Source organism: Mugil cephalus, chromosome 9 (assembly GCF_022458985.1).
Source record: "Mugil cephalus isolate CIBA_MC_2020 chromosome 9, CIBA_Mcephalus_1.1, whole genome shotgun sequence".
Lineage (NCBI taxonomy): Eukaryota > Metazoa > Chordata > Actinopteri > Mugiliformes > Mugilidae > Mugil > Mugil cephalus.
The window spans coordinates 9,596,562-9,618,368 of record NC_061778.1 but is presented as its reverse complement, the minus strand read 5'-3'; the positions used below and the strand labels follow the sequence as shown (position 1 = coordinate 9,618,368).

At 42.3% G+C, this 21,807-nt stretch overlaps 1 protein-coding gene and 1 long non-coding RNA gene across 4 annotated transcripts in view; one reads left to right on the top strand and one right to left on the bottom strand.

Annotated features, from left to right (window-relative positions):
• Positions 1 to 21,807, bottom strand: part of cadm1b (cell adhesion molecule 1b) — a 150,656-nt gene that overhangs the window by 19,422 nt on the left and 109,427 nt on the right. For all 3 annotated transcript variants that reach the window (XM_047593993.1, XM_047593995.1, XM_047593994.1), the window contains 5 exons: positions 16,120 to 16,272; positions 13,953 to 14,090; positions 7,889 to 8,047; positions 5,133 to 5,229; positions 4,668 to 4,840 (listed from right to left, as the gene is read on the bottom strand). In XM_047593993.1, coding sequence (XP_047449949.1) covers positions 4,668 to 4,840; positions 5,133 to 5,229; positions 7,889 to 8,047; positions 13,953 to 14,090; positions 16,120 to 16,272 — 720 coding nt within the window. The remainder of the gene's footprint in view (positions 1 to 4,667; positions 4,841 to 5,132; positions 5,230 to 7,888; positions 8,048 to 13,952; positions 14,091 to 16,119; positions 16,273 to 21,807) is intronic.
• Positions 1 to 21,807, top strand: part of LOC125013373 — an 83,341-nt gene that overhangs the window by 30,987 nt on the left and 30,547 nt on the right. The window lies entirely within an intron of this gene.

Sequence of the window (21,807 nt, the reverse complement as noted above, 5' to 3'; positions counted from 1 at the left end):
GGCTAAACTGCGGTGTTGTCCTGCCAACAGGCAGCGTGTGTGAGTTATGGCTCCAGATAGGTCACCTCCGAGGGAGCGGGGGCCTCTCTCTGGCCGGCTCCCTCTGCCGCACCGCACCGCACCGCACACCAGCCGGGGGGGGCACGTTTCACAGCCTGATGCAGACACACCCTCGCGGAGAGCAGCATGACAAGCTCTCTTTCTCAGCCGTTCGACCATTCCCATACAATGCGCGCGCCACAATAGGACTTGATTTGACGTGGATTTACGCCGGCCTCACACCTGTCCGGGCTGTCGCGCACTGAAAGGTCATTAGTCTTTTTGAAATAGGAAGAGCCCGAAGGACTAGCACCGGGAGAGGGTGGCAGCGGGATGAAAAGAGAATTGATGGACAATTCAGCCCGGCTCTATCAATAATCCTCACAAGCCAATATTTATCAAGAACAAAACAACTCATTAAAATAAAGCTATTTGTTGCGTGGTCTTAGTTAAACAAAAGGATTTCTTTGTCAGGTGCCTGACGTCTGTAACAGGAACACGTGAACCGCAGAACAAAACTAAACGCCAGATGAGGGAAGAAGATACGAGGCTGAAGTCGGCAGGCTGGATGAGAGGGGCGGGGTTGTGCATTCCTGCTGTGAGACACGCACACATATACACAAAAATAGCGCAAAGTTATAATGCTAAGACTAATATGTGTTGCAGGAACACAAACTAATTAAACCACGGTAGCAAGCATGATTAGTCTGGGCCAACAAACCCTCACATGGACCGCAACATGATTTGGTCTGGCATTAAATCCTCCAGAAAAGAGGAGTGGGAGTCGCAGATATAATTATATGCAGTTTGAGCACCTTTTACCTATCTCCTGTGCCTCATTACAGAGAGCCGGAGTCATAGAGCTTCCAACGCTCGCGCAGCAGAAAAAATTGCATTTAATAGAAATTGGTAAAATATGTGGATAGGAAGCGCTAATTGAAGAAGTTGTGGCCAAAGGGCACAAACACTTATAACATAGATACTGTAGGGTTTGTATTCTGGACCAGAGAACGTTTGCTTCCCGCTGCTTTCAGTCATTCGTGCGAGTGTTATGGAGGCAGCAGGAATCAAATGGTACATGAATTTAACAGCACACTTCATGCGCAAGTTCTTAAATGCCTGTAGGCAATTTAGCGAAAACTTCTGAACTATTAGAATATTATATTACTACTTTAAAGATCTGTGTGAGAATAAATAAAACACACATCCCCCGCTCGTTCGGAATCTGAGAGGATTCGCTCGGAAAAAGAGACAAAGGAATCTTTATGCAGCAATTAGAAGTTTAGTCATGATAGCTTGAATAAGTCTGCCTTGAGTGAGCTATTTGCTGGCATATGCTGTCCTTTTGTTTGGGAGTGATCATTATGGGCCCATTGGGAACAAGCAGATGTCATCATCTGCCTGGCAGAGCACGATGATGAATAACCATGGGGCGGTGGAGTTATGGGAGTCACAGGAAACCTATGTCACACATGTCAGCTGGTGAAATAAACACACCAACCAACTTAAAGAGCTACTGAGCAGCTGAGACATGATGATGGCAAAATCTGTATGTTTTCCATTAACCACACGCTGGGAGTTATTTTCTTTCAACTGAAAATATGAGGAACTGCTATAATAGTGTTTTTGCGAATGCTTTGTACCTCGGAGATTTGGTTTAGTGAGGCCCCGCTGTGCTTGGAGCATGTTTATAAGACATTCCTGAAATCCCACATGATTGTTGGTCCTGTAGAACCCAACCATCAATGACACCTATGCAGTAATCCATTCAGGAGGCAGTAATTTCACACATTTTTAAAGTTTCCCGGTGTAGAAATTCTATCCCAGGTTACCCGTATAAAGTCAAAAAAAAAACTGCATTAGTCCTGCACCCAGAGCGCTCTCTGTTTTTCTTCTTTAATTCCATCTGACTCGACTCTGAGAAGTTTGTTTTTTTTGCCACCTCTGCCCAAGACCTTGTCCCTCCATTAAAATCCTATTCACTGCTTGCCCTGCAATTGGCGAAAACGGTGTTGACGTGAAAACCATTCCAAATGCATTTATTTTCACAAATGCACATTTTCAGCAACTGCCACGAATGTTTGCTCATCAGGCGGACAAAAAAATAAAAAAATAAATAAAAATATTTCGCTGGTTTTTTGACACGCAGTTCATGGCTGTCAGCATGAACTAAACAAGCAGACTGAGTAATAATCAAAACAATATCACCAGTCTGAAACCTGCAAACCCACAAATTCCACAAAAAGCCAATTTTCAACAACAGCTCTTAGCATAACACTCTGGACCTCAGCTCTTCTCATCTGATGCGGCTGCTTTGGGCTTGTTAGCTTTAAATATCAGTGTTGGGTAAATCTACCAATCTGCATCAACGTGATGAATCGGATATAATGACACGTTCTGCACCATGTAAACCACCATGGTTTCGCTTTTTTAAACAAAGCCGTTCTGTCTCTTGTCTCTCATGTTTATCCTGAGAGATCAGATCTTTTCATTTAAAAAACATTATTTTTTTGTTGTTCTATCTAACAGCGTGACTCCTCACACCACTAGAAACCACAAGTATACCAGTTACCTCAAATATTACTTTTCCAAACACTGGCATTTGTTCAACACAAAGCCTTACAACCGATCTGCTACCTTAAAGTAAAAAAAAGTAAAAAAAATATATATATTTTTTATGCAGTTGCAGCGAAACATTCTTTGTGCAAATTACTCGAGAGCCTAAAATTCAGATTCACCCATCCCAGTTTCGAGTATGGTCAATGGTAGACAATCTTTTTGGCACACAGGAAGAAACCAATTCAAATTTGCGAGTGAAATACAAAATGCTTTTCAAAACAGCAGGGAGCGAGCGCTCCAAGGAGAGCAAGCTAAACTCACCCACAATGGCTGCACCTGCTGAAAATTTATTTCCCCCTCATTCCCTTCACCCCTGCCAGGCACCAAAAATAGGAAATTAAGGTCCGAGGAGTGTGCACTTCACTGACGTCACGTTACAAGATTTCTAAATAATGAAGTCCTTCATGCTTTAAAAACTTTCAAACAGTCACCTCCTGCGGTTTCTCCTTGGGAATTCAAGTGCAAAGATGTCTGGTGCTTTTAAGTAGTTGAGTTGTTTGGGGGGGTGTGGGGGGTTGGGGGGGGGGAGAAAAGTTTTTGAGATTATGTGCAATCGCTTCCAAGTAAATTCACTGGCAATGATGCGTTGAAATGAAAACAAGAAAAACACAACAATTAGTGTGAAATGGCTGACAGTCATGTTAAGGTAAAAGAAAATGAGGCATGAGTGAAGAGAGGTTAACCAAGAGGAGCACACTGTCTGTGGCATTTAAAGTCAAGTCCTGGGAGAGATGGTCCCTCAATTGCCCTTTACTGGTTGGCTGCAAAGCACATTGAAATTCCACCCACTTGAATGTAAGTCAACAGCACTAAAGCCAATCTTGATAGAAAATGAAGTCCAAGAGGAACGGCCAATATAGTCCACAGTATTATGATGATTTAGGGTAATTTTGCTTTTAGGAACTATACCATATGCGCGTGAACTTGACAGCGTGAATGTGCCGATGCCTTAGCTGGTGGTGTAAAATGCACCACTACACTCGCCCTCTATTCAACCACTATTGCCCCCCACAGAAAGGATGTTGCAGTCTGATCCTGTTATACCGAACTTAACAAGGCAGCACGTTGCTAGAATAAAGATTTGGTTACCCCAAGACAGACTGCAGTGATAAAACAAGCGATGACCGTAGTATCTTAAATAGACATTTAAAATACATTGCGACAATCAAAATGGAAATCAAAAGAAAAATAATTATAAGAGACAACCATCTAGTCATATTAATAATTATGGGGACTTATGCTTTAGTGGCTCCCGGGAAGCGTGCGTTTTACCCACAACTCGAGGCTACAGTAGCTGCTACTGGCACAGGACAGATTATTATTCCTGTAATGTAATGTTAAATCAGCGGAGCACTCTCTTAAAGGCAGCTTTGTATGAGCGAAGCCTGACCATGATTGGTACCTCATTCCACAGAGAAGCTACTGAAAAGGTCATGGGACCTGGCCCGGGCGTCGCACCAGAACAAGAAACGCATTTTTAAATTGAACAAACCGAGCTGAAAACAAGTGACTCACGGGTAAATACTAGTAGCCAGGATCTGGGCTGCCTCTGGGTCTGCTGTACGTCGGTAAGCTGTTTTCAGGTTCCAACTGATTCATTTTCTGCTCGGCCGTCGAAAATATAAATCTACCAAATAAAATCTTGCTTCCTGGGTTTCGAACATGCCAGTCCAAGGTCAACAGCCACTTTATCCATTACTTTCTACAGCGGCAGCTCAAATCTTGGACATAAATTCTGAGCTCTGTGGATTTGTCGACTGCTGCCACCCTCTGCGATACTGTTCCTCCCAATAATGGCTCACATCCGTATAGGTTTGGAAAGTGATTGTGGTTGTTTCAGAAAAATGATGCAGGAAATCTTTATTGTTCCATTACAATTCCCTAAGTACCAAAGCTAAGGTTGGGGCTTACATCTAAAAACCTCCCTACATAAGCATCAGGCTGTATCCTCGTAAAAAAACAAAGTGATGGATGCATTTAAAAAAAAGTCAAATGCATTGAATACCTACCATACACATAGAGGATGTAGTCGTCGTAGGCCTCACCCACAGTATTAGATGCCACGCAGCGGTAGGTGCCGTTGTAGGACTTGTTCAGGTTCTCGATGTAGAGATCAGGGCCGTTGAGCACAGCGTGAGGCGGCACATCCTCGTCTACTCTCAGCCAGTTGATCTTGAGGGGACTGGGGAGCACAAATACCACACACATCACTCAGGCGCCGTCTATCCACGCTAGAAATCTGTAATAAAGGTCAAATCTGAGATCGTCTTAGGAGGACACATTGGCAGACCCCGTCTAATGATGTGCTTTATACAGCATGCAAACAACTGGTAACATTTAAATGCTACAATGAAATGTAAAGGTTAAGGGGGTGATCGGGCTCGCGGAAAAAGGGGAAATGCAGTGGAAAATGTGAAATAAAAACCGGAATTCAGTTCAGGAGTGCAGCCCATCTGCGTCGCGAAAATACTCACCGAGGTTTTCCTTCAGCGATGCACGTCAAGTCCAGATTGTCTCCCTCTCTGGTTAAACCTTCAGGATAGGTCACCACAATCTTCACCTCCGGTTTATCTGGCAATAAAAGGGAGACATCTTTACAATACCACAGTGTTGTTAGTTATAGCACAACAATGTATTTTCTCACACCTGCAGCCAAAGCAGGAGTTAAGTGATTATTGGACTCCAAATTGAACGGCCGAGAAACGGGCTTCTTAAATGAAAGCAAAACAGCCAGGAGTGAAACATGGCAGAGGATGAAATTATTATCCCTCCTAGTCAGTCTGCACTACCTTACAGCAAAATTATTATTTTTTCTCCTCTTATCAATGCCAGCCAAAGATTACCAAAATGTCAAGCGGTTCCAGTCAAGCTTTCTCTTTTTCCTTGAAAGGTCAGACAAAACGGTTATCTACCTGGGAAAAATTAATATTCTACACAGACTACAAAAGGCTACCTTAACCTTTCTTTGATGTTTTACAGTGTACAGCACCCTGTATTACCTCTTCAATCAATGCACCATTTAAATAACACCTAAACATCATTTGTCAAGAGCAAAATATATATATATTTTTCATTCTTGTGGTAAATATATCCCAATACACTGTGAAGATGTGTTAGACAACCGCATGATAAATAGATAACGCACAGTTCATCTATGATCTGATGGTTCGGAGGAGACGCCGAGAGTCTAAGATATTTTCACTGTCTTAAAGAGTAACTGCACCGGGGTAATACTCCTGCTTGCACACACCAGTATTATGACACTTTGATCTACATCACAGCAGGGTGGAAGGATAGCAAACTACACCTGGCCACACTGAGCCATAATGTCTGGTTCAAGAGGCTGATACCCGTCCGCTAGGACCGGGCAATGTATCAAATAAATTCAGTGAATGTTTTGCTCTCCACAGGGGGCTAGTGACATTTCCTTTGAGTCGTCTGAATCTTTTCCCAGTTCACAATAAGCCTTAGTGGTGGCACACAATGAAATAATACCAGATAAAGGTAATCACGTTACTTCAGGGAAATGGAAATGGTTCAGTTTTGCTCCGTCTGAAATGGGAAAAGAAATTTTAATAGTAGCACAACAAGCCTGTGACAGCACCTGAAAGGACTGAGCTACGAGAGTCTGATGCTGGTGTCCAACGCGTCCCCAAGACCGCAGCTAGAAAGCAGAAAACTTTAGCTGCCTCATTTACCAGTGTGTGACAAGACAGGGCTGGCATTTGAAATCGGCGAAGACGCGGTGCTCATTTACGCCGTCAGAAGGCCCGTGTTTGGAAAGATGTCGATGCCGATCGATCACAAGTATGAAGCGCAGAGGTGCAAGTATTGGGCAGAAGTAGCATTGTCACGCAACAAAGCACAACATGAGATTGCGGTGCAGCTGGAGAAAATGTTTTACTCAACAACAACAACTGATCCGACTCTTAATTTTACTGATGAGGACTGTGGGTGTTGTTTTTCTCGTTTTACAGCAAAGTCACTTTATTATAGAAGGACGGTCACTTTAAGTGGTGCACAGCTGCAGAAAAACCGGAGACCTTTTTGATGAACAGAAATTCAACACTTGTTTTTTGTAATACCTTTTTTTTTTTCCATTAAATGTTGGTTTCATTTTATCAAAAAAAAAAAAAAAACGTCTTAACAAATAACACAAATTGTAAGTGCTGCCTTCTTGTTACTGCTCCTGCCTCTTGAGACTGAATATTACACATTTGTATCGTGTTTTCACTTCAGATTACGGAGACAAATAATTTTAAATCGTGAATCTCTGGTCATCTGCCTCTAGGAATTTATTTGTATATTTCAAACTAGCATGTTTCTAATAAATATGGGAATTTTATGGGGTTATTTGGCATTTTGCTACGTTGGTTGTAGAAATTCAGAGACAATAAATTATTCATATAACTCATAAATCTATAGGATCAAGATTACCCTTTTCACCCCTGGAGGACTCTGCACTGGCACCATGCTGTACTTTTTATTAAAAACCAGCCATTTTTGTTGCTGAGCGTGGCACATGGAATGAGGAAAGAAATTAAAATGGATGTACCACTTGTTGTGCTTCATTCTGCTGGACCAAATTTGGGAGAGTGTTTACTTGCTCATGTAAAAGTAAAAAAACAAAATGTTAATTTGTTGTCCCCCAATCTGACTGAGTTGTTGTGATGGGGACAAGCAGACTCCTTGTATGAGTGTCTCTTATCCATAAAGGTTAATCTTACAGCTGCAGAGTTGTATGTGATTGTATTGTAATTGACTGATTTTGTTTTTTAAGAATAAATAAAAAGAAAAAAATTGATTTTTCATCAACACAATACCTACCATTAAAAACTTTTTGTGCACAAGTTGAGTTTACACGTGGCCCAATTAAGACAAAATCAGTGTAAAATCATTAAAAACAACCAAGTTTGAATTATAAATCTTTCCAAGCGTGTTAATGTGCCCTTAGAAACCGTCATTGGTCTGTGTTGCTTGTTAATCTGTGGTTTATTTATTTATTCCGTCTGTAATTCCTTCCAGAGTTTCTGCTTATTATTACTTTTTAATTGTGACGACCAGTGTATAGATCCCGTTATCTTAAGTGGAGAAGGATTTATGATACGAACGACAAAGCCTCAACAAGACGTAGTTAAGCCCCCCGGCTAGCCCAAGCGAGAGACTCTCTCTGTCTGTTGGACCTTAGTGTAGTTCTGTGCTTGAAAACATACAGTTTTGGGTCACTTACAGAGCACTTCCAAGTGTCTTTGAGCCAGGAGGTCTTTTACAGCTGGGTGGTCAATGATGCAGTCCACTGGCACTCCATCATCCTCTTTGGTGACAGAAAATCTCACCCGGCTGGTGACAGTAAACATCCTGTCATACATCTCCTCAACTGCAGTCTCTCCTAGAAAAACATCACAAGTACAAGAGCGGGAAAAGGAGAGGGGAAAAAAAAAAAAGTTAGTGGCTGTACAGCTCTAAAAACAAATCTTTGCAGCAGCACCAACTGCAGTGGCTGTAATGAGCAAACAGCCATTGCTATTATGAGCACATTACCTGTCAGAGTGGAGCACTTTCAGATGGCATTTACATTTAATTTATGATTCAGTGATGTGGTGCCCGAAAGAGACTTTAGAGGATTCAGACGGGCCCGGGGCCTTCCGAATCTGACGAGAGCAGCAAGTAGCGGCTGGGTCATATCAAGCCCGATAATGAATGCTTCTGCTGCTTGAGGGCTGAGCATTGTTGGGGCTAACCCTGCAGTAATCTGCTGCCCACTAGGCTTTAGGCTGTCAGAGGGGCATTCATTTGGAGAGCATTACAATGCCACAGGGGCATCACATTAGCCGCAGTGCTGAGTGTGATGGTTTACTCGCACTTAATGAAGTGAGGAAATAATTACAGCCCCACACTGACCTGCAGCACACTTCCATTTCAGCCTTGTCACAGGGGAGCCCGGCCGGACTCGGGGAGGGCAAAAACAGTGTTGTTCCACAGTTGATGATCGGCAACGCACACACATATGTGGCCTCTCGAAGGGTATTAACCCCACGTAACACACACCCACCCACCCAAGACCTGCCTACATAAAATTTAAAGTACCGGGATCAGTAAATGGTCAGTGCACTCGAGGGCATTAAATTCAACCACTCTGCCAACTGCAGTGAGAGAGCGAGAGCAGTTGGAAAAACACACTGACCATTTGAGAAGGCTAAGTAAGTAATAACAGTAATAATAATAACAGCAGGAATAAAAAAAAAATGATAGTGTGACGAGAATCCATTAAAAATAAATGTGTTTTATTTCAGAAATTAATTATAGGATGTAGAAGGCATACACTAACTATAAAATTATACATCTGCTGTATACGTGCCCATGTGCCATTTGACTTGTGCGACCGCTAAATTGACAACAGGAAGTTTGCATTAAGAGATGGATCGTCGATCACGTGTCGATCACGTGTGTGAGGTTATCGAGGGCATTTATGAAGCACATCTGCCAAAAGCTGCATCATAAGCCCCAAAGAGTAGGATGAAGTGGGGTGTGAATTAGAGGGATGTGGTGATTAGTCATTATTCTCTCAGCCACTCTCGCTAATTGCCTCATAACAATCACAGTGATGCATTTAGACTTTGTGACAACAACAGCCACATACGTTTACTGTATGTGACACTGTGTACACGCCAAATGAAACGCCGTTTGCGGTTTTGTCGCACGGCACGACATTAAGCTGAGAAGTGAATCATATGATGTGATTATAAAAGTAAACACAACGAGTTGAAAGTGCACAAAAGGCAAAACCACTTCTATGCATCAAGAGAGGAGAAGGAGCTTGGGGGTGCCCACTTGAAAACCCCAAGGACTCCCACATACTGCCTGCTGCCGTTGGCTAGGCTAGTTAGCTGGTGTCTTGTTGGTTGCTAGTTGGTAGAAGACTGTTGATTGGTTTTCAGTTGGATTGAGCTAAATGTGTTTTCTCTGGGATCTTGGCCCAAGGGATTGTAACATCTAAACCTGTGTAATAATGAACGTAGCTCCTATTGGTCACAGTCGCAAAGCCTCAAAGTTAAGAAGTTAAACCTGGTACCCATCCACCTCACATTGCCAAACATTTTCGTCTGTCATTGCCGCAACTTGCTAAATTTCCTCAACATTCAAAGCCTCTTGGTGCTAGTCTTTTCCTGTGTGTACGCCTCTTCAAATACTGCCTGGATCTTTCTACCACGGGTCCAACTTGACCATCGGTAGATGTGTGGCGCCCACTTCATTTCCGCGTCTTTGCCAGTTTGTGAATTAGCTGGGAGTAAGGCAGAGTCAGACACTGCCAAGATGGCCACTGCCAGAGGCACCCTCCCCTCTGATCATCCAAATCACTCTTTTTGAAACCTATGTCCGACGCCATGGAGACTAAACCTTAAATCCACTCATTTTCATTGGATGCATATCCAAACTTGTCAGTAATTTGTTTCCCATTTGAAATCAATTATGACTTGCTGAGGACTGTTCATTTGGAACATCTGATTTTATTTTAACATCATATTGGTCCACCACTGGTGTTGTTCCATTCATAAATCATTGGATTCAGCAAGCAGGTAATGTTGTCTTTTCACTTCTCGAACAAAAGTGCAGCTGTCCCACATCGTTTAGATTGACTCTTGCCGCTCGTGATGACCTTGAGTCCGAGGGGAATCTCATTGTTGTCGAAAACTCTTTTTACGATTGCTTCTTCTACAAACACCGTGGCTGTCTTAACCTTTGCTGGAACTGTATTTTGCTTAGCTGTGAACTTGCATTCATTGTGTGGGCAGAAGAAATTCAAATGTCACTTTCAAAACGTTGTTGTATTGTAGGCAGCAATAAATTTGCTACTATGCGCGTTAAAAAAAAAAAAAAATGAATCAAATGTTTATTCAAGAATTAGGATTTGATTTAGATTTGATTATATCACGCTGTATTTCATGCGGCGGGTCACGACCTCACTTTCCCGAGTGGGAAGTGTGTAGACGGCTCCACTGCTGGAAAAAAAAGGACAGATGCCTGCATGCAATGTCAAAAAGACATTTTCTACCAAATGAGCACCATCCCATCTTGTACTACCTCATCTGTATGAAAGTCCCATGGCGTTGTGTCTCTCATTTGACTTTGCACTGTGCGAACTACCAAAGGGAGAGGTAAACCACATTTGAAGGTCAGGAAAATTGCGCCGCTTGTACTCATCTCGACGCGGTCACGGGTCCGTACGTCGCATTTCTTGTGCCGTATCAATCATTTCTGTTCAGGATTCTTCTTCTTAGGCCATTTTAATTCGAGAAACAACTGGAAAAACTTCGCAAAGTTCTGAGTCATGCTCTGAAGATCATAGTCATTACGGCTGTACAGGTCGACCACCGCTTGTCAATTATCTGTGTCATCCAAACCCAGATGAGGAAAACAACTGTGGATCAGGTCACGGAATGACTCGAATCTGAATGCAGAGGAGATTTGAGAGTTGCCGCAGAGATGTCAAATCAAACGCTCTTGTGAGCATCGAGCACTGATCAATCCCAGCGCAATCAAGCAGAGCCTCTTCTCAGGGTGACATTTTCTTTCAGTCAGCTTCTAACCCGAGCCTTCTGCCTGCCAACGCACCGCACAGCCGCCAGTGATCAAGCTGCTTCCACTCTGCTTAGACAGCAAACCGGCGCTATTAGAAAAGCAGGCCAAAAGGAAGATAATATAGACTTTAAACTCGCTTCACCCACTGCATCAAATTGGCATAATGTTTGTCCCATTAGACGGAAGAGTTTCAAACTGTGAGTTGGAAAGGCTTATTGTGGGGCCCAGAACCAGACATGTGGGAGAAATATAACATGAAACGAGAAAGGGAAAGTTGGTGGCTGCTGATTTGGCTTCGACACAAGACTCATAGAGATGATTAAAGTGCTTTAAACCATTTTAACCGCAAAGTGCTCGATAGCTGGAGATGCAACATAACTCTTCCCAAGGATATTTTACCTGAGTAAACATTCATAAATATCTTTAGATATTTTATTCGGCTCATGAGGGACGCTCCTTGTTACTTCTGAAGGTTTTATAGTTTCCTTCAGTATGAAAATACTCTTAAGGTACACTGCATTAAGGAAATCATACCGGATAATTGAACTTTACTTGTAGAGGTTAAAAAGTTAACTTCCTGTTTGCCTCATCCTAAACTCCTTAAATCCAGTACAGGATAATAATCCCCCAAATCAAAATAAGACAAATAGTTATATGCAAAGTTGTAATATGCTATTTAGATGGCAGGAATAAAAAAAGTTATCTTAAAGGATATGCTGAAAGAATTATTCTGGAAATGTATTATTGGCTCATTGCTAATGCATAGAATATTAGTATGAGTTACTGTATATATCAATAAAGGCCTTTATCAAGGCTAAGCCAAATGGACTTTACTAACGTTTATATTTGCAAAAGCTGCTTTTCTAAGTTTTAAGTTATTTCTGTGCAGCTTCCCACGGCTTTCGTTAGTGAATGGTTATTGTTCCCATTCACTGAAGGAGTAGGAGGAATGCCATCAGAATTCAAGAAATAAACCTTGAATTTGGATGTTTTGTTCACCATTGTGGCTTGCAAGGTGAAATCTGTTTCAATTACTATGCTTAGTTTTTCATATTCAGAATCAGAGTAAAAAACCCGAAATTACATTTCCCGAATCATTTTACTGAATAATTTTTACTGAAGAGTGTCTTTTTAAAACTTTGTTCCCCACTAAATTTAAATTAAATATTTCAAAATGCGTTTTTTTTTTTGCTTTTTTTTTTTTTTTTTTTTTTAAACACAAGCATCACACCAACTTTTTCAAATTCTTATCAGATCTCCTTCACACAGCTTTCCATGATCACATGCAAATTTTTAAAAAGGCATAATTAAACGCAGCTGTCCGAGGGAACAAATCTCCTCCTGTACTTTAACAACAGCAGCAGCAGCTGAGCACCGGGCTCCACTGCATTTAAATGATATCGCTGCTGTCATTTATGCTAAAATGCGTTTTGCCACCTTGTGCGCGGAGCCTCTCGCAGGCCAGAGCTCGTCACTCCCGTCCCTGCCAGCCTGATAAATGGCCGCAGAACCAATTCGGCCAATTTGAAGGTGCGTTTAAATTAGGCAGCGAAATTTCTTCCTCGCCACCGCGGCCGTCCTGCCCGCGCGGAGACGTAAGACAAACACGATCAGAGGGATTCTATAAAACCGGCGAGATGTGTGCCTTTGAATCTCGATGTGCGCGGGAGCTAATGAATTGTTTAGCACGTCCATAATGAGAAGTGATTTGTGTTTCCTGGGTTACACGAGGACGTGACTTTCGGGGCTCGCTTTATGTATCCGCCGCCACTATGGATTAGCCCCGCTCAGCATGTCGGTGGCATTTCCCTGATCTAACCATCCCGTTGTCTCAGCCTCCCCTACACAACACTCGACAAGCCATAAACAGAAATTGACTTCGACTCCTGTAGGGAACACTGGAGGCACAGATGGCATTTAGCTTCAGATTCGCTCTTGTCTAAATATTTCATCCCTCAACAAGCCAAATGAATCCTCTCCATTCTAATACATATATAATTTGACAACAAGCTCAGAGACATCCACTCTCTGTAAATACGATATGACTAAAATGAATATCCCTCACGCTTAACAATAAGTATATAATAAATTATTGATGACCCCTAATCATAACTGAGATGTAATACAGATTTTCCACCAGATCAGATTATATATACCCCCCCTCCCTCTCAGTTAACAGCCCGCGGCCGGCCGACGGCAACGAGATGAAGATGAAATGGGGAAAATACGAGCTCATAACCGTGTTTACCGTGTTTCAAGAGAATGCAAAAGATTCATAATTGACTACTTTCAAAAACGTATTCTGTTAGTATTCAAGGTAAATGTTCACGCTCAATGTTTAATCTATTTTATATCTAAACATGGATCGCTGAAATGTAAATCAGAGCCGAAAAAGTGCCTAGAAGGCAAATGTTTTCTAAAATGCATGAGACGTATCGCATGAGGCTGAGCAAGTAGCCTTGAGGACAGGGGGAGTTTTTACACTCAGGAAGTAAAGCAAGAAAGAAAGTGCTGTCCTCTTCAAGCCGCATGTGTCAGACACGATTATCCTCCTATACGTGTCAGTCAACATAATCAGTACACCGCACATTAATGTTTTAGACTTGAACTAGGTTTTGCTCAGGGAGGATGCGCCTCCAGAGACCTGGGCTTGTAGGAAGCGGACGGGCCCGCAGCGTGTGAAGCAAACCAGGAGAGGCTGTTATTCTACTAACCTGTCAGTTCTTCCTCCCCTTTCATCCATCTGATGGAGGCGGCTGGCTTGCTGCCCATGGCTGTGCAGGTGAGCTCCGTCTCGTTTCCCTCGCTGACCACATCCTCGCGGCTCTCGATCATTGGGCTGCCCGGTGGGACTGAAGCATAACAGCAGCAGCAGCAGCGGTCAGAAAGATGCATCATTTACACTTAATAATAATAATAACACAAATGTGTGAGTGATTAGCGATTAGTTATCATATCATTCTATATTTGTTTACATGCCACCAAATGATCCTTTCAAAAATCCTTTCATAATAATCAGCTTGAGAACATTAAGTCATCATGACTTGGCAAGTTTCTGCTACGACTGTACCAAAGAATAACAGGACCTACATGTGAAATAATGGTGAGGCCAACCACTAGCTTATCCCCCGACCTCTGGGTATTTTCATCTCGCTACTAGTTTGATGAAAATCCTTTATAGAAACATTTCTGCTATCATCCATCATCTATAACTGCTTATCCTGGAGTCGTGGGGGCTGGAGCCGGTCATGACCAGACTTGGGTTTCTGCTTTCAGAGAGACGGACGACCGCCTTTCTACGTAACTGGGCACAAGAGTTAGCAAGAATATTAAGCTAACGAGACTAGCGACCAAGACCTCATTTAGGTAAAGTGGTATTTTAAGATAAATGATGATGTCGCGCATAACGATACCACAACAACATCTTTGACTAAAAACATGCACCTTTGCAAATGACCATTACGTAACATACGCTGATCAGGCATAACATTATGACCGCCGTTCTAATATTGCATATGTCTCCCTTGCGCCTCTACAACAGTTGTGACTCATCAGAGAATGGACATGGGAATTCTTTTGGTGTCTGGCAGCAGGATCTTGTTAATGGGGGCCTCTGTGGATCAGATATGTTCCAGTGCATCCCACAGATACTTGATCAGTTTGGTATTTGGTGAATTTGGAGGCCAGGTCAACACCTTGTGCTGTTCTTCTTTTTTTTCCTAAATCTTTTTGTGTGTGTGCATCTGTGTCAGGCTGCATCCTGCTCTAACATATGTGGGTGGTACATGTATAAGGAACATCCACACAAATGCCAGGTCCTAAGGTTTCCCAGCAGAACATTGCATTGCATGCAAATTATATATATTTAAATGATATATTCACATTAAGTGTGAATATGTTGCCTTGTTTGCCAGTTGTTGTTTTTTTTTTATTGTTTCAGGATCCATTTGTTTTTCTATAACCACTGATTGCGTATTTAATTTATTAACTCTTTTAACTCAGAGGATCCACTCGCATCCTCTGGAGACTTTAAATATCTGTATAATTGATCATTATTTTACATATTTCCGTTTCAAAGTGGCGCGCCGGCAGACCACAGATCCCATAAACATGTTGTCATTTTCCATTCCTTATAGGTGAACAAAAGGAATATGTAATACCTTTATGAATTCATGTATTCAGTCATCATGAGGCCTGAGTCAGTCATGCATTATGTAGCGCTTTTTACCCAAGACGCTGTTCCAGTGTTACAGAAGTATATGTGATTAGGACCTATGGTTCAGAGACGGGATGGAGCGCTGCTCTCCTCTCATCCCTTGTATTAGTCATCACAGCAAACTTGCTTGAACTCCAGTTACTTGAAAGCAAAAAAAAAAAAAAAGTCAGCGGGTGCTTCTTTCAAGGACTCTTCAATGCAACCCCTTGGTTCAGAAACACGGCAGCTAGGTTTCAATTGTACAACTAGAGTAATTACTTTAAAGTGCTTTTAATTCCTTTCAATCCCCCAGGATGTCTGCATGTATAATAAAGCTTAACTAGAGTAATTTCACTCCAAAGCATCAAAGTGTGGCACAGCTGACTCTCAATAGGGAATCGTTTGGAGCAGCCAAGTCAACATTCACCGGGATTCACAGAGTCAACACAGCTGCCAAAACCGACGCGGTCTGAGCCATCAGTTTCAGCATCTGCTCCTTTTCGTTATGCTGTTGAGCACTGCGAGAGCCTAATTGGCTGACATTTTGTTTCAGTCGCTAAAGATAACGGGATCAAAGATTGCTATTATTTCATATTCACCATATATAATGGAGCGAAGTACAATAAATAAAAAAATTGAAAAAAAGCACGTGTGCGTGAGGTTCACGTGTGCGCCCTCACACCTACCCAGGACGGTGATGTCTGCGTAGGCTTCCTGAGGAGGATCCGTGTAGAGCTGGCACACGTAGCGTCCCTCATCGGAGAGTGACACATTGGACAGGGACACCCGCAGTTCGTTGTCAGAGAAATTCACCAGCTGGAACCGGCTGTCCTTGAGAGCTGTGGGGATACATGTGAGACAGGGACGGTGAGGATACAGGGTACAGGGGCACAAACATGAGACATGGGGTGAGAGGGAAGAAGGACGCAGGAAAATGGGAAAATGAAACGAGGAGGAGGAGGAGGAGGAGGAGAGGAGTGTGTGTGTTGAGGGGGGGGGGATGAGTGCTCCCTTTTGTGGGCTTTCTCCTTAATTGAGTAAAAGAAAAGTGAGTTTCAAAATGATTCATACAAGTTGATTTATAAAGTAGCTTTACAGTCCGCAGAGCACTCGCAAAGACAGGAAGAGTGTGAAGAGTGCTCATGAGGACTCCTAACAAGCTAGGAACTCTTAAAATGGTCTACGCCCGGTCATGGATGGCTGCATCAAACTCACATATTCCAGTGGAAAAAAAAAAAGAAGAAGAAGGGAGAGGCATTCAAACATACATAATGAATCAAATCACAGTGTGGAGGTAGAGAGGCTTGAATGCCTGAAAGTCTGAATCAAAAGTAGCCAGAAATCCGTATACTAATGTCTGCATAGATTGGCTGAATTTTCCTTTTTTAATGCCGTCAAACTAGGTTAGGCAGCTTTTCATTTGGGTCAGCCCTCAGTGCCGCGCACCCTTTTACATAAACCGCCCCTGCTGATTTGATTGGGAGCCCTTTTGATGTTTTGACCTGCCTTCTTTATCAAGTCCTCTGCATCTGTCGAGCTAACGAACTCCATTCAGCGCCTGTTTAAAGCGAAGGGAGTTTGTTATTCCCATCAGGCTGTACACTTAGCATCATGATCATTACCCGAGGTCTCGGGGCAGTGTCAACATGAAACCTCATCCCCCAATATAATTTGAGAGCTCTTTGGAGTCTCTCCTCAAAGGGAAACAAAGACACTGATGCGCTCTGAGAGTCGAAAGCACCTGCTAGGGAGGGAAACCCTTCACGTCTGAGATGCCGGATCCAGTTCTTAAGAGGCTGCTTCATAGCTGCTTACATAAGAACGTGGTGGGTTCATAGTGACCAGTATTTACTCGCAGCAAAATGTTCCCAGTGATTATATTCATTAGAGATTAGTGTGGTTAATTATTTAATCTGCAAAATATGAGAAGCTTGTGAAAATGATGATTGATTAATGAAGGAGCAGCTTTAAAAGAAGAATTGAAGACGCCTACACAGGTGGATGATAGCTTAAAAAACTAGTTACGTAATAAACGGATTAGTAGAACTGTCAAGTAATCAACAAATTATTTAGGCTTGTGTTGTATGACTGGTTTTATGTGGCTTCCACTGCTCTTGTGGGTGCACCTAGTTGACATTTAGCAGATCCTTAAAAGTTTCCCCCGTGTTTGACTGATGGTATCTGCCACGAACCGTTCTCCGCCAACAGCCATAGCTATTTTCCATCAGCGCTTTGTGTATTTGTGTTTGCTTTTCTTGACGGCAGTAAGTCGGCGAGGCTCACGAGGAATGCATTTCCATGCAAACACAATTCAGCTGGGTAATAGTAGTCAGGTTTGCTTAAGTTGCCGTGCTTCTTTTCTGGCCTAAAGAAACAGATTAGTCGGGTGATATTGTGTACTCAGCCAGGACCAGTGATGTCATAAAGAAGACCATAGCTTATTTTTTTGTGCACACACAACATATACACCAAACAAATTAGCACATAGATGCTTGAAGCAAGTCCAGTATTCACTCTATTTTTGCTCTGTTTTGGTCTCCACCATCTCCTGAGCTTCACCAGGGAATAAAACGACGTGAGAGAAATGAGACTGAATCAAGACAGTGAGTTTTTTTTTAAAAACCATGTGGAGCTGCAGCTTAGGCTGATAATTTCATATATGTCCGCGTCCACGAATGGGCCCTTTCACATTGTCATATAGTTTACACGTCAGGCTGTCTTTTGAAAAGTAATTATTATAACTGCTTTAAGAATGGAAACCAGGCTTTCAAACGCTTTAAACCCTACAGGGGATTGTTGAAAGGAACTGAAAGCGAAAAAAAAGTCTTTTGGCTCAGAATCACTTCAAACATTAAACCTTTGTAGCACAAAAGTCAGACAACTCCTGAGAGGCGATGCGGTGAATAAATAACGGTGTTTTATTGCATCACCGTCCGAAGAGTTCCACCCTCGCTGATAAAGGCCCATTTTTCCCATTTCAGATGACAACTCTGCCAAATTGCATGTCATTTCGCATATATCTGGCAGAATAAACGGCCCGTCCTATAACAAGACTCGCTCAGCTTCCACCCGTGACATAATTCGTCTTTATTTGCCGCAACAGGACTTTGTTTAGACGGCCTTCGCCGGTACTGTAAAGCTGTTACCATTTTGGTATTTGTGTTTGTATCCGTTTCCGTGGCTGCGGCTTCGCTCGTAGCTGCTGTTCTTAGCTCCTGGTGTGCCTCTATGTCACTGCTGTTTACTTCCTTGTATACAAAGATCTGCCACTGTGTCGGGCGGCCCCGTTGACAGGTAACAATGCCACTGGCTGAGGGGGGTCCCCGCAGAACTAGCGGTCCTTCAGGAACACGGCCTAGAATAGCGCTGCCATGGGGTTCGCCAGACCCCATTACCAGAAACACACAATGCACAGCAGCAGCCCGGTGACGCTTGAGTCGCCCGTCAGAAACTCTGACATATATTCGGATCTAATTGCGCGTAAACAAAACTGTTTGTTTTTTGTAATTGACAAAGGCGCCGCATCGACTTAGGCAGAGAAAATGACATGTTTACGGGCCCTCGTGGAGCAGCTCAATAAAGACTGAGGAGGGAAAGGTTGTCTTAACCTCGTGGAAAGATTTCCTTAACAGTACAGAGCTAATATTGATTGTCGGAACAATGCAGGTCGTCTTCATTGTTGCTTTTCCATCTGCTCCTCGGTGTCAGAATACGTTTCTTTTTTTTTTAAGGTGTAAGGCACAACGTAATCTACGGTTTATGTCGGTCCATTCTTCTCTGCCACACTCTCGAGCAGCTTTGGGTATTTTGTACAAATATGACGAAGATGTGTACTCAAACTCCCCTGATGCTCTTCGCAAGTGAGAAAATGGAACACGCGTCTCGCTACCTAGACTTGTGAAATAACAGCTGGGATGCAATATAGGCTGAAATGAAGGGTGTTTCACCTTGAATCTTGGCTCACGTCCCAGACATTAAAAAAAAAAAAGTTAAAAAAAAAATGCAGGAGACAAAAACTCCGTTCAAAGTAGAGGTAGCCCATATGCTCATGCATAATCATAATGTTCAATATCCTAATCTAAGAGATTATCGTAAAAATCGAACACTGACAAGGACACAAAAGTATTCCCATTATGGTAGCACTGCGAATTATCTCATATTAATCTTCCAGCATTCTGAGCTTAATGACTTGTGTTAAACAGCCAGGAAGTCAAGGACAGATGGAATCATGTTTGCACGGAAAATCTAACGTAAAGCCGGCGCTGATTTTGTAGTGATATCTGAAACCTTCGCCGCGGTGCCAGAGCCAGAGCCAGCGAATCCTTTGTACGGGATGTGCTGACAGTTGTAGCAGCTCCGCTCGTGCAACGCAAACTCTGACATGGAGATGAGTGTTGTGTCTCCGTGTGTTTTTTGTTGGGTTTTATTTCCTTTCTAATTGTGGTTTTCAGTTGCATTTTTCTTTAAAACATTTAGTTTTAGTTGTTTTTTTGTTTTGTTTTTTAATTTTTAAGTTTAAGCAACACTTTTTGAAGCTGATGGACTCAAGTAGACCACATAGTCTCAAAAAATGTAAGCGCCAGTGCCTTTTCACGCTCATTGTGTTCACAAATAAGTCGAGTTTGTTTAACTCCAATAATCGTGGTGTAGACGAGCTGTTTTGAACACAGCAACGAGGGGAAAATACATTCTTCCACTGCGCCGCAAGAATAGACTGTTAACGCCTATTCATTATGAATGTGACAGTTCTTTGACAATCGCTGAATTGTTTCGACTGTAAAGCGTCAGAAAATTAAACATTTCAAGTCGTCACATTCGAGGAGAGTCCAACTTTTTCAAATTTCTTTTGACTGAAAACTTAAACGACTATTGGGTCATGAATAATAGCTGCAAATTCATTTCCTGTTGGTCACCTAATCGATTAATCAGCAAATAATTTCCGCTACGCTTAAGCGTAGATAATAAATGCTGCTGCTGCTGCTGTTGTTGTTGTTGTTGTTGTTGTTGTTGTAGAGGTAATGCATAAACGCAGGAGGGCTACTACTTCAGATCAGGGCTCAGCAGTCCTGAAGGACAAGGGACACTCTTATGAGGACAACGACGTTTTAGCCCGAGGAGACAAATGATGTTAAGACTTAAAACCAGGGACAGTTGGTATAAATGGGCTAACAGGGCTAAGCCCTCTCAAGACATATCACAAAAAAGATGAGAAAATTCTTTTTTAAATAACTTACTATTTTTTTAGTTTTGGTGAAACCAATGGTAGCAACGGCACCAAAAAGTCAAAAGAAGAACCTAGAATATCTCTAAATGGGCTTATTTATTACAGCCCAAGCATCCCCCAGTCATCTTCCATTCAATTCATTCTTGTAAGTGATTGACAGGTGTCATGTCACGCCCCCATCATTCACTGATGGTTTGGGATAAATCCAGTCAACCCTCAGGCCGCTGGTCATCGGTCAGAAGTGCTGCTGGTGTCAGAGTGAGAGGAGGGAGAAGAAGTTGCTATTTTTGATCAGATACAGCATGGACCTAACAAGGCATTGAACCATTTGTCTGTCAAAACTGGAAAACATCAGTGCAGCATAAGTCACATCGGAAACATTCAGCTGTGAGTACAGTCCTCAGTGACACTCGCTACCACAGAGGAGGTTGGGGGTCAAATCCTGGTCACGACGTAAATCATGAATTTTTTGAGGAGGAGAAAGTGAGGATTCTGGACTAAATCTACATATTTGAGTTTATATATATATATATGTATATTTCTCAGTAGTTGCACTTTTTTAATTCAATTTTGGTATTTTGTATGAAAACACCAACTGAGTGTTAATTCAGTTATTGCCTTTGGGCAATTGGGGTCTTGAAGTCAGACCAGTTGAGGACCTCACTGATGTAGAGCACTAAACAGTATATTGTACCTGTAAGTGATGTAACTCTGTGTATTGTAGGTGATATTTATTTTAACAATTTTATCAATATTATGCATTTGTTAGCCCACCCACCAAATTTCACCACCAGCCGCCGCTGCTTATGACACAGTCTTTAACATCTGTCCCCCAAAATGTTTAACCTCATCTGCACCTTGAGGCTGTTTTGGGGCCATTAGTGGAAAAACCCTGAACGCTCCACCAACCATTTAAAACTAAAGAAACAAAAGAAAGAAAAAACAAGAAACTCCAGTTGTTCGCTGCTTTTGCTCTTATTGCAGAAAATGAATACAGTTCATTTAACAATGACAAGATGTATTATTAAATGTACAACAGCTAGTATTCATATATCTCTGCTGTTACATTAGCAAGGAATGTGTTGTTGAGATTTAGTCAGATTATTTGCGTTACTGTCTCGAAAGTAGTTCTAAGAGTTATCATCAAGAA